General features: G+C 37.5%; 2 protein-coding genes across 2 annotated transcripts; both read right to left on the bottom strand.

The window, feature by feature from the left end:
• Positions 1-918: 918 nt before the first annotated feature.
• On the bottom strand, positions 919-2,788 carry LOC128647107 (olfactory receptor 10A7-like). Its single transcript, XM_053699924.1, has 2 exons — positions 2,361-2,788; positions 919-1,255 (listed from the first exon to the last, which is right to left on the bottom strand). Exons 1-2 carry the CDS (start codon positions 2,786-2,788, stop codon positions 919-921), a joined length of 765 nt encoding a protein of 254 aa, XP_053555899.1.
• A 6,811-nt stretch (positions 2,789-9,599) lies between these two features.
• Positions 9,600-10,538, bottom strand: LOC128647106 (olfactory receptor 49-like). Its single transcript, XM_053699923.1, has one exon. It carries the CDS (start codon positions 10,536-10,538, stop codon positions 9,600-9,602), a length of 939 nt encoding a protein of 312 aa, XP_053555898.1.
• Positions 10,539-17,353: the final 6,815 nt, after the last annotated feature.

Genomic DNA, 17,353 nt, shown 5'->3' with positions numbered 1-17,353 from the left:
ATGGCTGCACTATGGGAATCCCATGAAAAAACATAATTTTTTGAGTGCAGGATTGATGTTGCGTTACAGACTTAAAGGCTTGCGGTACAGCTACACCAACAAGACTCGTAATGGCTGCGTTGCTGTTTTAACACTGAAATTACCATTTTTTCAGTGTTAAAACAGGAACGCAAAACTTGTAATCTAGATGTATGTCTGCTCTTTCTATTGTTAAAGGGACATTAAACACATTTTTTTTTCTTTCATGATTTAGGTAGAATATAAAACTTTACTTCTATTGTCAAATGTGCTTCATTCTCTTGGTATCATTTGTTGAAGGAGCAGCAATTCCCTACTTGTAGCTAACTGAACAGATTTGGTGAGCCAATGACAATAGGCTTAAATAAGCTTTGCTGCTCCTGAGCTTACCTAGGTAAACCCTTCAACAAAGGATACAAAAGAAGAAAGCAAATTAAATAATAAAAATATAAATAAATAATAGATGTAAAATGGAAAGTTTTTTAAAACTGTATGCTCTGCCTGAATTATATATGTCTGATTATGACTTTACTGTCCCTTTAATAAAGAATGAAAACAAAAAACTAATTATAAAAAACATGTTTTACACTGGTCAGAGAGAGGTTTTATGCCAAAAACAAAATAAATAAGGAATTATAAATACATTATATTTTATTTTTGAATGTAACGTTTAATTGAGGATTACTTTTCTTTTAAGATGAAACAGACTATAATTGACTTTTCATATGAACTACTGAGTAGTATTTGCTGTATGTTAACATGGATCTGCAATCCTAAAAACTAAAATAACAATAATAATAATAATAATAATAATAATAATAATAATATATACAGTACATCCGTCACACACCAAATAAATGTAGCAAATTTGAAAATGAAAAAATAAAAAATATTAATCATTCATGAGAATTCAGATTTTCTGCACAGAGTATCTTTAAGAACATTTTGAACCTGCTTATTACGAAGGCTGCAGATGAATGGATTAAGTAGAGGTGTCAAAACACTGTTAAGAAGAGCAACCCCTTTGTTGAGGTTAGGAGAAGAGCTTTCAACAGGTCGTACATATATAACTATGGCACTGCCATAAGCCAAGGAGACCGCAGTAAAGTGAGATGTGCATGTTGAGAAAGCTTTCTTTCTTCCATCAGCAGATGGGATGTTCAGGATGGTAAAAAGAATGTTGCTATAAGATACCAATGTCATGGTGAATGATCCTAGAATCACAGTTGAGGCAAGACTGAAAAAAAATAGGTCAAATATTCTTATGTCAGAACAACTGATCTCTGCTACAGCAGAACTGTCACAGAAAAAGTGGTTTATTTCAAAGGGACCACAAAAGGATAAATCAAACATTAGGGGCTCCATGTACTAAGCAGTCAGCGAGCTACCCGCAACAAATCTTGCGTCAAAACTCGCAAACTGATATGTACAAAGTCGTCAACTATGTTCAAACTCGCATCTTTAAAATTGCGAGCGTACTTATCCGCCAAACCTCGCTACCTCTCCATTTTTCACTGTAATTAGACACATTTGACCACCAACTCGCCAAAAACGAATGTACTAAAAAATCTATTTGTCCGCTCGCTACAATTTCCGCTCCCACCTCGTTATTTTTGCCTCGCCACCTTTTAGGTGGCGGGCAAGGTACAAAACAATAGGAAAGTCAATCTAGACGCCAGTCTAGACATATATAAAAGGCAGTAATATCAGCATTGTACAGCATAACTGGCGTCTAATTTGTCTCTCATTTCCATGTACATAAATTGCGCCAAATTTGTCGACTGTAATTAAAGAGTAATCTATATTTTAAATTTGTATTGTATAGTTGTCAATCTTTATAATTATTTTTATATTAATATTTATATATTATCAGATCCAGATGAAGCCATATCCAAATTGTAAATAAATATTACAAAAATAACGCTCTGTTATCACTCTTCAAAAAATTTTGAACAATAATAAAGTTGTTTAGATAAGTTGAACTTTTATAGGAGCAAAATTCTATTCCCGCGACTACTATGATGTTCGTGACACCTTGCATGTCACGTGTTAATAATTGGCCAGACAATTCAACTGAAAGTTAAGTACATCAGCTTAGTCGCGGCGAGCAAGGCGTCAAATTTATCAATAATCCGCCACTGTTCGCGGCGGGCTAGACTTGTCTATTTATTTGGGGATTATTAGTACATAGTGACAGCGGACACCATTTCGCCCGCGGCGAGTAACGGCGAGTATATCCGCGTCTAAAATGACGGATGAATTGACGGCTTAGTACATGGAGCCCTAGGATTGTGGGATAGATGAAAGTAAAGAATCCTGTGAACCAAGATAAAAGAATTAACCATAGGCAAGTCCTGCTGGAGATGATTGAGTGATATCTTAATGGCTGACAAATAGCTGCATAACGATCCACTGACATAACCGCTAAAAGGTAAAATTCTGTGCCACCGAGTGATACATAAAAGTAATGCTGCATTATGCAACCAGGGAGAGAGATGATTCTGTCATCACTAACCAAGATTGCGAGAAGTTTGGGAACAGTTGAAGATATAAACCAGATATCCAAAAATGCCAGACTGCAAAGGAAGCTATACATAGGGGTGCGGAGACGCTGGTTTAAGCAGATCGCCACAATTATTGCAATATTACCCAATAAAGAAATAGAATAAATGATTAAAAACAAGATGAAAAAAGCTAACTGTACTCTTGGTTCAAAAGTAAAAGCAACAAGAATAAATGTAGTCTGATTAGATGAACCAAGTCTATGCATATATGCAAATATAAGAACAGCTTCAGTGGTTGATCATAAAGTGAAGGACCTAAAGGATCCAAAAAATATCCAAATTTCCTAGAAGAAATGGTACATAGAAGTACATAGAATGTAATATGGAACATAATGCTTTAGTAGTAAAATTCTAATAAAATATTATTTGCAAGCAAAGTTTTTCAAAATGAGATAATGGTATAGTATAGTTTACAAAATGTATCAGTAAACATTTACATTTACTGGAAACATTAATATAAGTAAATCTTACTGTTGGGCGGTCTTTGTATTTTTTTACAGGAAAAAGAGCTGATTTCTTTAGGGCAATGCCCTACAAAAGGCCCTTTTAAGGGCTATTGGTAGTGTATTGTTTATTAGTCTAGTTTTTATTTTATTTTGGGGGGCTGTTTTATTTTGATAGGGCTATTAGATTAGGTATAATTGTTTTTATTTTGGATAATTTTGTTTGTTATTTTTTGTTATTTAGTATTTTTTCATTTTTTGTAATTTAGTATATTTTCATTTTTTTGTATTTTTTATTTTTTTAACTGTAGATTTAATTTATTTAGTAGGGTTAGAGTTTTTTAATGTGTAATTTAATTAATTTAATTTGTAGTTATTTTAATTTTAGTATAATAGTAATGTTAGTTTAATTTATAGTTTAAACTTAGTTATTTTTAATTTCACAGGTAAGTTTTTATTTATTTTAAGATAGGGATCTTGTAATTTTAATTTAAAGTTAGGGGGTTGTTAGGTTTATGGTTAATAGTTTAATTTAGTTTTTGGTGATGTGGGGGGGCTGGCGGTTAAGGGGTTAATAGGTTTATTTAGTGGTAGTGTTGTGGGAGCCAGAGGTTTAGGGATTAATGACTTTATTTAGTGGTGGCAATGTCGGGAAGCGGTGGAATAGGGGTTAATATATTTATTATAGTGTGGGCAATGTAGGGGTGTGGCGGAATAGGGGTTAATAACTTTAGTATAGTGGCGACGATGTCGGGGAGCAGCGGAATAGGGATTTATATATTTTATTAGTGGCGGCGATGTCGGGAGCGGCAGATTAGAGGTTAATAACTTTAATATAGTATTATGGGTTAATAGGTAGTTTATGGGCATTAGTGTACTTTGTAACAGTTTAGTTATGAGTTTTATGTAACAGTTTTGTAACTTCTGCTCTCAGATGGCGGTACGGAACTTGTCATTATAGGGTGTAACGCAAGCTTTTTAGCCTCACCGCAAAACTCGTAATGGCTGCACTATGGGAATCCCATGAAAAAACATACGGCTAGATTTAGAGTTTTGTTGGTAAGGACCCGCGTAGCTAACGCCAGCTTTTTTCTGTCCGCACCATAAAAATAACTCTGGTATTGAGAGTCCACATAAAGGCTGCGTTAGGCTCCAAAAAAGGAGCGTAGAGCATATTTAACGCAGCTTCAACTCTCGATACCAGAGTTGCTTACGCAAGTGGCCAGCCTCAAAAACGTGCTCGTGCACTATTCCCCCATAGGAAACAATGGGGTTGTTTGAGCTGAAAAAAAACCTAACACCTGCAAAAAAGCCGCGTTCAGCTCCTAACGCAGCCCCATTGTTTGCTATGCGTAAACACTTCCTACGTCTGCACCTAACACTCTAACATGTACCCCGAGTCTAAACACCCCTAACCTTACACTTATTAACCCCTATTCTGCCACCCCCGCTATCGCTGACCCCTGCATATTATTATTAACCCCTAATCTACCGCTCCGGACACCGTCGCTACTTACATTATCCCTATGTAAATAACCAATAACGAAGCCTAAGCCTCAGGATAGAGAGAGTGCGCTAACAAGCTAAAAGTATACACACCATATAAAGATATGTTCAAATTTAATAAACAAAATAAAACAGATTACACAAAAACATGTATGGAAATTAAATGTAAGGACGTCTCCCTAAGATAAAAAATCTTAAAAAACATATAATGCGAACAAATGTTTGCAAATAGCAACTGACAATTAATGAGATGTAAAATGTATGGCAAAAACACTCATATTATAAAATATATGGCATAACACTGATAGTAGTCATAAAAACAAGGAATATTAATAAAGACAAGCACCAAGTTCATATGTATAGTCACAGTGCAGATGGCCGTATGCAAATGAGCATCAGTATTGTAGCATTACGGCTTAGATTCGTAACAAACTTGTACCACAAATAGATACAGTGTACTGTACCGTGAGTCAAGAGAGTGTTCAGAGGGTGTTACTGAGGAAAGGAAATCCTTCGGTCAAAGCTTGGACCGCGGCTATAGTGACTGCCGTTCCTGGAGATAGAAATGTGCAGACCTCTGCACATGTGAGTCGGCGTCTGACGTCACAAACTTCTCTTCTCAGGTTATGGATTGCCGCTCCAGCAGCGTGGAAGAGAAAACTGCTGATTGCTGTATGCTGATGGAAACTTGCTGCGAGAGCAGACTTGACTGCTGTGGATATATTCGTTGATCCGTTAGACTGGTATGGCACAGGTTCTCCCTTACCTTGGGATATACAAAGAAGCTGGTAACCCGGGTTAAAGTTGCAGTACTAACCCTAACACTAACACCCCCCTAAGTTAAATATAATTTACATCTAACGAAATTAATTAACTCTTATTAAATAAATTATTCCTATTTAAAGCTAAATACTTACATGTAAAATAAATCCTAATATAGCTACAATATAAATTATAATTACATTGTAGCTATTTTAGGATTAATATTTATTTTACAGGCAACTTTGTAATTATTTTAACCAGGTACAATAGCTATTAAATAGTTAAGAACTATTTAATAGTTACCTAGTTAAAATAATTACAAAATTACCTGTCAAATAAATCCTAACCTAAGTTACAATTAAACCTAACACTATACTATCATTAAATTAATTAAATAAAATACCTACAATTACCTACAATTAAACCTAACACTACACTATCAATACATTAATTAAATACAATATCTACAAATAACTACAATGAAATAAACTAACTAAAGTACAAAAAATAAAAAAGAACTAAGTTACAAAAAATAAAAAAATATCTACAAACATAAGAAAAATATTACAACAATTTTAAACTAATTACACCTACTCTAAGCCCCCTAATAAAATAACAAAGCCCCCCAAAATAAAAAATGCCCTACCCTATTCTAAATTACTAAAGTTAAAAGCTCTTTTACCTTACCAGCCCTGAACAGGGCCCTTTGCGGGGCATGCCCCAAGAAGTTCAGCTCTTTTGCCTGTAAAAAAAACATACAATACCCCCCCCAACATTACAACCCACCACCCACATACCCCTAATCTAACCCAAACCCCCCTTAAATAAACCTAACACTAAGCCCCTGAAGATCTTCCTACCTTGTCTTCACCATACCAAGTTCACCGATCGGTCCTGAAGAGCTCCTCCGATGTCCTGATCCAAGCCCAAACAGGGGGCTGAAGATGTCCATGATCCGGTAGAAGTCTTCATCCAAGCGGGGCAGAAGAGGTCTTCCATCCGATTGAAGTCTTCATCCAGGCGGCATCTTCTATCGACATCCATCTGAAACGGAGCGGCAGCATCCTGAAGACCTCCGACGCGGAACATCCATCCTGGCCGACGACTAAACGACGAATGACGGTTCCTTTAAATGACGTCATCCAAGATGGCGTCCCTCGAATTCCGATTGGCTGATAGGATTCTATCAGCCAATCGGAATTAAGGTAGGAATATTCTGATTGGCTGATGGAATCAGCCAATCAGAATCAAGTTCAATCCGATTGGCTGATCCAATCAGCCAATCAGATTGAGCTCGCATTCTATTGGCTGTTCCGATCAGCCAATAGAATGCGAGCTAAATCTGATTGGCTGATTCCATCAGCCAATCAGAATATTTCTACCTTAATTCCGATTGGCTGATAGAATCCTATCAGCCAATCGGAATTCGAGGGACGCCATCTTGGATGACGTCATTTAAAGGAACCGTCATTCGTCGTTCAGTCGTCGGCCAGGATGGATGTTCCGCGTCGGAGGTCTTCAGGATGCTGCCGCTCCGTTCCAGATGGATGTCGATAGAAGATGCCGCCTGGATGAAGACTTCAATCGGATGGAAGACCTCTTCTGCCCCGCTTGGATGAAGACTTCAATCGGATGGAAGACCTCTTCTGCCCCGCTTGGATGAAGACTTCTACCGGATCATGGACATCTTCAGCCCCCCGCTTGGGCTTGGATCAGTACATCGGAGGAGCTCTTCAGGACCGATCGGTGAACCTGGTATGGTGAAGACAAGGTAGGAAGATCTTCAGGGGCTTAGTGTTAGGTTTATTTAAGGGGGGTTTGGGTTAGATTAGGGGTATGTGGGTGGTGGGTTGTAATGTTGGGGGGGGGTATTGTATGTTTTTTTTACAGGCAAAAGAGCTGAACTTCTTGGGGCATGCCCCGCAAAGGGCCCTGTTCAGGGCTGGTAAGGTAAAAGAGTTTTTAACTTTAGTAATTTAGAATAGGGTAGGGCATTTTTTTATTTTGGGGGGCTTTGTTGTTTTATTAGGGGGCTTAGAGTAGGTGTAATTAGTTTAAAATTGTTGTAATATTTTTCTTATGTTTGTAGATATTTTTTTATTTTTTGTAACTTAGTTCTTTTTTATTTTTTGTACTTTAGTTAGTTTATTTCATTATAGTTATTTGTAGGTTTTGTATTTAATTAATGTATTGATAGTGTAGTGTTAGGTTTAATTGTAGGTAATTGTAGGTATTGTATTTAATTAATTTAATGATAGTATAGTGTTAGGTTTAATTGTAACTTAGGTTAGGATTTATTTGACAGGTAATTTTGTAATTATTTTAACTAGGTAACTATTAAATAGTTCTTAACTATTTAATAGCTATTGTACCTGGTTAAAATAATTACAAAGTTGCCTGTAAAATAAATATTAATCCTAAAATAGCTACAATGTAATTATAATTTATATTGTAGCTATATTAGGATTTATTTTACAGGTAAGTATTTAGCTTTAAATAGGAATAATTTATTTAATAAGAGTTAATTAATTTCGTTAGATGTAAATTATATTTAACTTAGGGGGGTGTTAGTGTTAGGGTTAGACTTCGCTTTAGGGGTTAATACATTTATTAGAATAGCGGTGAGCTCCGGTCGGCAGATTAGGGGTTAATAATTGAAGTTAGGTGTCGGCGATGTTAGGGAGGGCAGATTAGGGGTTAATACTATTTATTATAGGGTTAGTGAGGCGGATTAGGGGTTAATAACTTTATTATAGTAGCGCTCAGGTCCACTCGGCAGATTAGGGGTTAATAAGTGTAAGCAGGTGGAGGCGACGTTGTGGGGGGCAGATTAGGGGTTAATAAATATAATATAGGGGTCGGCGGTGTTAGGGGCAGCAGATTAGGGGTACATAAGGATAACGTAGGTGGCGGCGACGATGTGGGGGGCAGGTTAGGGGTTACTAAATATAATATAGGGGTCGGCGGTGTTAGGGGCAGCAGATTAGGGGTACATAAGGATAATGTAGTTGGCGGTCGGCAGATTAGGGGTTAAAAAAATTTAATCGAGTGTCGGCGATGTGGGGGGACCTCGGTTTAGGGGTACATAGGTAGTTTATGGGTGTTAGTGTACTTTAGAGTACAGTAGTTAAGAGCTTTATGAACCAGCGTTAGCCCAGAAAGCTCTTAACTACTGACTTTTTTCCTGCGGCTGGAGTTTTGTCGTTAGAATTCTAACGCTCACTTAAGCCACGACTCTAAATACCGGAGTTAGAAAAATCCCATTGAAAAGATAGGATACGCAATTTACGTAAGGGGATCTGCGGTATGGAAAAGTCGCTGCTGAAAAGTGAGCGTTAGACCCTTTTTTGAGTGACTCCAAATACCAGAGTTAAGTTAAGACCTCTAACGCTGGTTTTCACGGCTAACGCCAAACTCTAAATCTAGGCCATAATTTTTTGAGTGCAGGATTGATGTTGCGTTACAGACTTAAAGGCTTGCGGTACAGCTACACCAACAAGACTCGTAATGGCTGCGTTGCTGTTTTAACGCTGAAATTACCATTTTTTCAGTGTTAAAACAGGAACGCAAAACTTGTAATCTAGATGTATGTCTGCTCTTTCTATTGTTAAAGGGGCATTAAACACATTTTTTTTTCTTTCATGATTTAGGTAGAATATAAAACTTTACTTCTATTGTCAAATGTGCTTCATTCTCTTGGTATCATTTGTTGAAGGAGCAGCAATTCCCTACTTGTTGCTAACTGAACAGATTTGGTGAGCCAATGACAATAGGCTTAAATAAGCTTTGCTGCTCCTGAGCTTACCTAGGTAAACCCTTCAACAAAGGATACAAAAGAAGAAAGCAAATTAAATAATAAAAATATAAATAAATAATAGATGTAAAATGGAAAGTTTTTTAAAACTGTATGCTCTGCCTGAATTATATATGTCTGATTATGACTTTACTGTCCCTTTAATAAAGAATGAAAACAAAAAACTAATTATAAAAAACATGTTTTACACTGATCAGAGAGAGGTTTTATGCCAAAAACAAAATAAATAAGGAATTATAAATACATTATATTTTATTTTTTAATGTAACATTTAATTGAGGATTACTTTTCTTTTAAGATGAAACAGACTTTAATTGACTTTTCATATGAACTACTGAGTAGTATTTGCTGTATGTTAACATGGATCTGCAATCCTAAAAACTAAAATAACAATAATAATAATAATAATAATAATAATATATACAGTACATCCGTCACACACCAAATAAATGTAGCAAATTTGAAAATGAAAAAATAAAAAATATTAATCATTCATGAGAATTCAGATTTTCTGCACAGAGTATCTTTAAGAACATTTTGAACCTGCTTATTACGAAGGCTGTAGATGAATGGATTAAGTAGAGGTGTCAAAACACTGTTAAGAAGAGCAACCCCTTTGTTGAGGTTAGGAGAAGAGCTTTCAACAGGTCGTACATATATAACTATGGCACTGCCATAAGCCAAGGAGACTGCAGTAAAGTGAGATGTGCATGTTGAGAAAGCTTTCTTTCTTCCATCAGCAGATGGGATGTTCAGGATGGTAAAGAGAATGTTGCTATAAGATACCAATGTCATGGTGAATGATCCTAGAATCACAGTTGAGGCAAGACTGAAAAAAAATAGGTCAAATATTCTTATGTCAGAACAACTGATCTCTGCTACAGCAGAACTGTCACAGAAAAAGTGGTTTATTTCAAAGGGACCACAAAAGGATAAATCAAACATTAGGATTGTGGGATAGATGAAAGTAAAGAATCCTGTGAACCAAGATAAAAGAATTAACCATAGGCAAGTCCTGCTGGAGATGATTGAGTGATATCTCAATGGATGACAAATAGCTGCATAACGATCCAATGACATAACCGCTAAAAGGTAAAATTCTGTGCCACCGAGTGATACATAAAAGTAATGCTGCATTATGCAACCAGGGAGAGAGATGATTCTCTCATCACTAACCAAGATTGCGAGAAGTTTGGGAACAGTTGAAGATATAAACCAGATATCCAAAAATGCCAGACTGCAAAGGAAGCTATACATAGGGGTGTGGAGACGCTGGTTTAAGCAGATCACCACAATTATTGCAATATTACCCAATAAAGAAATAGAATAAATGATTAAAAGCAAGCTGAAAAAAGCTAACTGTACTCTTGGTTCAAAAGTAAAAGCAACAAGAATAAATGTAGTCTGATTAGATGAACCAAGTCTATGCATATATGCAAATATAAGAACAGCTTCAGTGGTTGATCATAAAGTGAAGGACCTAAAGGATCCAAAAAATATCCAAATTTCCTAGAAGAAATGGTACATAGAAGTACATAGAATGTAATACGGAACATAATGCTTTAGTAGTAAAATTCTAATAAAATATTATTTGCAAGCAAAGTTTTTCAAAATGAGATAATGGTATGGTATAGTTTACAAAATGTATCAGTAAACATTTACATGTACTGGAAACATTAATATAAGTAAATCTTGCAAACATAAAAAATATGACAAAATGTTACATAATCTATGCAATCAAAATACAATACCAGTTACAATTATAATACAATTTAGAGCAATAGTTTCCAAAGAGGACCCTTTGGGTGGCATTTATATTTCTGAGAGAGCCTTTATTAGACATGAGAGGTGGATAGGGGGCATTAGTAGACAAGAAGCTTAAGAGGAGGCTAGTGGGTAATGTAGCTATTTAACCTAGATGCTTAATGCAAATACACTTTCTTGCTTTGTGTTTACATTTTTACCACTCTTTGTTTTCAATGCTTTTCCTTATATGATATTTTGGGTTTAACAGCACCTTAGACTCTCCCTGGCTGTGATAGATTACAGCCACCTGTGCAGAAGGCTGATATTCCTTGTTTTAACAGTGCTTTACATTAGCACATTTTGTTAAAGGGATACTTATCAGTATATACAGACTAGTCATAAGGATGTATTTAAAGCAGAGATTCATCTTAGAATAATATGTGTATGCATTGTATACAATGTTTGTATTTTTTTTTTTTTAAGTGTAAATGTTTTGTTTCTATAATGTATTTTGTATAATGTACTTTAATTTCTATAAAGTAATGGGTTTGAAACTGTTTGCACTTTCTTATATTGTGTCTGTTTTATATCTGTCCCTATTTGTCCTCAACGGGAGAGAGAGAGATTTAAAAAAAAAGAAGTTCAAACATGGCGATGCCAAATAATTTATTTAAAATTACTTTATTTGTAATTTAGAAAACCAACAAATTATGGAACGTATGTTCCCAAATAGTGATGACGCGAACAGTTTGCCGGAGAACAGTTCCCGGCGATCTTAGCTTGTTCGTGTTCGCCGCGGCAGGTGAACATATGCGATGTTCGATCCGCCCCCTATTCATCATCATTGAGGAAACTTTGACCCTGTATCTCACAGTCTGCAGACACATTTGAGCCAATCAGCAGCAGACACTCCCTCCCAAACCCTCCCAGCTCCTGGGCAGCAGCCATTTTAGATTCATTACGATCCTGCATTCTTAGTGAGAGGAGGTTTAGTGCTGCTGCTGCTGCTGGTGATTTTATAGGGAAATAGATAGCTAGGCTAGTGTATTCAGTGTCCACTACAGTCCTGAAGGACTCATCTAATCTCTGCTGTAAGGACAGCACCCCAAAAATCCATTTTTAGGGCTAGAACTACAGCCCAAAAAGCCCAAGTGAAGCGGCTGTAGTGCTAGTGTTGGTGGTGGCGACAGGCGGGCGAGTGGCACTGGTCACTTGAGAGGTGCCCAAAGCACAGCTGAACGTAGATGGTGCGTCAAGGTTAGGAGGACTAGGAGCGGAAGCTGTAGAAGATTGGGTGTCCTGTGTTAGCCATTCAACTAGGTCCTCCTCAGAACTTTTCTGAACAATGTGCATATTTGTAGGGTCTAAAGGAATCACAGCACCACGACCACGACAGCACCTGCGGGGTGGCCTGCCTCTGCCTGTCATTTTTTTTTAAAATGTACACTTACAATACTACTAAACAAATTACGAGTGGTGGCACTGGGCAAGTGGGCACAGTATACGCTGCTAGCCTGACAACAAAAAAAAGACTGATGTTTCAAAGTCAAAAATGTTTATTTTTTAAATATTAAAAGTACTGTGACAACAAATATGATTGGTGGCACTAGTTGGCAAGTGGGCCTGTCTGGCACACAGGCTGGGAGGAAGGCAACTGCAATTAGATTACACTAGCTGAGTCATGCTTCTTAGTCCAAAATATTTTTTTTTAACCCCTTAATGACCACAGCACTTTTCCATTTTCTGTCCGTTTGGGACCAAGGCTATTTTTACATTTCTGCTGTGTTTGTGTTTAGCTGTAATTTTCCTCATACTCATTTACTGTACACACATATATTATATACCGTTTTTCTCGACATTAAATGGACTTTCTAAAGATACCATTATTTTCATCATATCTTATAATTTACTAAATTATAAAATATGAGGAAAAATTGAAAAAAACCCCACTTTTTCTAACTTTGACCCCCAAAATCTGTTACATATCTACAACCACCAAAAAACACCTATGCTAAATAGTTTCTAAATATTGTCCTGAGTTTAGAAATACCCAATGTTTACATGTTCTTTGCTTTTTTTGCAAGTTATAGGGCAATAAATACAAGTAGCACTTTGCTATTTCCAAGCCATTATTTTTCAAAATTAGCGCTAGTTACATTAGAACACTGATATCTTTCAGGAATCTCTGAATATCCAATGACATGTCTATATTTTTTTTTAGTAGACAACCCAAAGTATTGATCTAGGCCCATTTTGGTATATTTCATGCAACCATTTCACCGCCAAATGCGATCAAATAAAAAAAATCGTTCACTTTTTCACAAATTTTTTCACAAACTTTAGGTTTCTCACTGAAATTATTTACAAACAGCTTGTGCAATTATGGCACAAATGGTTGTAAATTCTTCTCTGGGATCCCCTTTGTTCAGAAATAGCATACTTATATGGCTTTGGTGTTGCTTTTTGGTAATTAGAATGCCACTAAATGCCACTGCGCACCACACGTGTATTATGCCCAGCAGTGAAGGGGTTAATTAGGGAGCATGTAGGGAGCTTTTTGGGGTAATTTTAGCTTTAGTGTAGTGTAGTAGACAACCCCAAGTATTGATCTAGGCCCATTTTGGTATATTTCATGCCACCATTTCACCGCCAAATGCGATCAAATTAAAAAAAACGTTAAATTTTTCACAATTTTAGGTTTCTCACTGAAATCATTTACAAACAGCTTGTGCAGTTATGGCACAAATGGTTGTAAATGCTTCTCTGGGATCCCCTTTGTTCAGAAATAGCAGACATACATGGCTTTGGCATTGCTTTTTGGTATTTTGAAGGCCGCTAAATGCCGCTGCGCATCACACGTGTATTATGGCTAGCAGTGAAGGGGTTAATTAGGTAGCTTGTAGAGAGCTTGCAGGGTTAATATTAGATTTAGTGTAGAGCTCAGCCTCCCACCTGAAACATCAGACCCCCTGATCCCTCCCAAACAGCTCTCTTCCCTCCCCCACCCCACAATTGTCCCCGCCATCTTAAGTACTGGCAGAAAGTCTGCCAGTACTAAAATAAAAGCTATATTTGTTTTTTGGTGTTTTTTTTAAAAGCATATTTACATATGCTGCTGTGTAAAAGTCCCCCCTTAGCCCCCAACCTCACTGATCCCCCCCAAACAGCTCTATAACCCTCCCACTCTAACTTAATTGGCGCCATCTTGGGTACTGGCAGCTGTCTGCCAGTAGCCAGTTTATAAGAAAAAATGTTTTTGTTGTACATTTTTTTAACGTTTCTGTAGTGTAGCTTCCCCCCACACAAAAACCAACCCCCCACCCCTCCACGATCTCTTTTTGTGTTTTTTTTTTTGTTGTTCTTATGCCACTTTTAACTTTTAACTTTTTATTCATTTTCCGTAGTGTAGCGGTTCCCACCCGCTCCCGCCCCGTGCACGCGCCCGCCCGCCACCCTCCGTGCACGCACGCGCGTCCGTGCGCGCCCCCGACGGTCCCGTCCCCGATCCCGCCCCCCTCGACATCACACGGCACACCGATGGCCGCCCACCTGCCTCCCAAGTCGGCTCCCACCCACCAACGATACCGGCAATCGATGTCCGGTGCAGAGAGGGCCACAGAGTGGCTCTCTCTGCATCGGATGGCCATGTAAGGTTATTGCAGGATGCCTCCATATAGAGGCATCACTGCAATAACCGGAAAGCAGCTGGAAGCGAGCAGGATCGCTTCCAGCTGCTTTCCACACCGAGGACGTGCAGGGTACGTCCTCAGGCGTTAACTGCCTTTTTTTTGAGGACGTACCCTGCATGTCCTCGGTCATTAAGGGGTTAAAAATTGACAATACTGTTAGAAGAAATATGATTGGTGGCACTAGTTGGAAATGGCAAGTTGGCCTGGCACACACGCTAGCAGGCAGGCAACTGCAATTCAATGGCACTAGGAGACTGATGATTCACAGTCAAAAAAGTTATGATTTAAAATATTTTCAATACTGTTACAAAAAATATGATTGGTGGCACTACTTGGCTAGTGGGCCTGGCACACACGCTGGCAGGCAGGAAACTGCAATTCAATGGCACTAGCAGACTGATGATTCACAGTCTAAGATTTTTTTATTTTAAATATTTACAATACTGTTGCAACAAATATGATTGGTGGCACTAGTTGGCAAGTGGGCCTGGCACACATGCTGGCAGGCAGGCAACTGCAATTCAATGGCACTAGGAGACTGATGATTCACAGTCTAAGAATTTTTTATTTTAAATATTTACAATACTGTTACAACAAATATGATTGGTGTAACTAGTTGGCAAGTGGGGCTGGCACACACGCTGGCAGGCAGGAAACTGCAATTCAATGGCACTAGCAGACTGATGATTCACAGTCTAAGAATTTTTTATTTTAAATATTTACAATACTGTTACAACTAATATGATTGGTGTAACTAGTTGGCAAGTGGGCCTGGCACACACGCTGGCAGACAGGCAACTGCAATTCAATGGCACTAGGAGACTGAAGATTCACAGTCAAAAAAGTTATGATTTAAAATATTTATAATACTGTTAGAACAAATATGATTGGTGTAACTAGTTTTCAAGAGGCCTGGCACACACGCTGGCAGGCAGGCAACTACAATTCAAAGGCACTAGCAGACTGATGATTCACAGGCAAAAAGTTATTTATTTTAAATATTTACTATACTGTTATAACAAATATGATTGGTGGCACCAGTTGGCAAGTGGGCCTGGCACACACGCTGGCAGACAGGCAACTGCAATTCAATTGCACTAGCAGACTGATGATTCACAGTCAAAAAAGTTTTTATTTTAAATATTTACACTACTGTTATAACAAATATGATTTGTGGCACTAGTTGAAAAGTGGGCCTGGCACACACGCTGGCAGACAGGCAACTGCAATTAAATAACAATAGCAGAATGATGTAACAGTTTGTTTTTAAAAAAAGTTACAAAAATGTCACAACAGATGTAGTAATGGCACTCAGGATAGAACTAGGCACAGTATGTGCTGGCATCCTGACACACAGGCTGGCACTATTGGTGGCAGGATGGCCTGTTAACTAAAATTAAATAATACTAGAAGAGTGATGTAAAAGTTTTTTTTTTACAAAATTTAAGATAATGTTACAACAGATAGGAGTCATGGACTGGCACTGAGGATGGAAGTAGGCACAGTATATGCTGGCAGCCTGACCCACAGGCTGGCACTAATGGCAGCCTGGCTGGCCTGGCACCTAAAATTAAATAACACTAGAAGAGGACTGATGTAAAAAAAATTTTTACATAAAATTTACACTAATGTTGTTACACCAGATATAAGTGGTGGAAAAGAGAGCTATTAATCTGTGTCACACTATATGATGTGGGCCAGAAACACACAGGCCTGATGGAAAAAGAAATTAGATTACACTAGCAAAATGATTTAATTTTTTTTTTTTTAAATTTAAAATAATGTAAAGCAGATATGAGTTGTGACTGCTAGGGCAGCAATTAACCACAGTATGCTGAGTAAGCCAGAAACACACAGGCCTGATAGAAAATGAAATTAGATTACACTAGCAAAATGATTTAAAAGTTTTTATTTTAAATGTAAAATAATGTTAAGCAGATATGAGTGGTGGCTGGCTGCTAGGTAGGGCAGCAATTAACCACAGTATGCTCTGTAAGTCAGAAACACACAGGCCTGATAGAAAATAAAATTAGATTACACTGGCAAAATGATTTAAAGTTTTATTTTTTAAATTTAAAAAAATGTTAAGCACATATGAGTCGTGGCTGCTAGCCTAGGTAGGGCAGCAATTAACCACAGTATGCTCTGTAAGTCAGAAACACACAGGCCTGATAGAAAATGAAATTAGATTACACTAGCAAAATGATTTAAAAGTTTTTTTTTTACATTTAAAATAATGTTAAGCAGATATGAGTGGTGGCTGGCACAGAGCAATCAACCACAGTATATGCTGTGTGAGCCTGAGAGACACAGGCCTGATAGAAAATGAAAATAAATTACACTAGCAAAATAATTTCAAATTTTTGTTGGTTAAATTTAAACTAATGTTAAGCAGATATCAGTGGTGGCACTAATCACAGTATATGATGTGAGCCTCACACACAGGCTGAAAGCCAGGCAAATGCAAATAAAAATACAAAGAAAAAAAAACAAAAAACGACTGAAGTTATAGCCATAAAAAGGGCTTTTTGGGGTACTGTCCTTGCAGCAGAGATGAGATGAGTCCTTCAGGACTGTAGTGGACACTAAATACACTAGCCTAGCTATCTATTTCCCTATTATGTCAGCAGCAGCAACACTAAAAGCTCCTCTCACTAAGAAAGCAAGATCGTAATGAGTCTAAAATGGCTGCTGCCAAGGAGCTGGGAGGGTCTGTGAGGGAGTGTCTGCTGCTGATTGGCTCAAATGTGTCAGAAGGCTGTGACATATAGGGTCAAAGTTTCCTCAATGATGACACATAGGGGGTGGATC

This window comes from Bombina bombina, chromosome 2 (assembly GCF_027579735.1).
Source record: "Bombina bombina isolate aBomBom1 chromosome 2, aBomBom1.pri, whole genome shotgun sequence".
NCBI lineage: Eukaryota > Metazoa > Chordata > Amphibia > Anura > Bombinatoridae > Bombina > Bombina bombina.
This window is presented reverse-complemented; position numbering and strand designations above follow the sequence as displayed.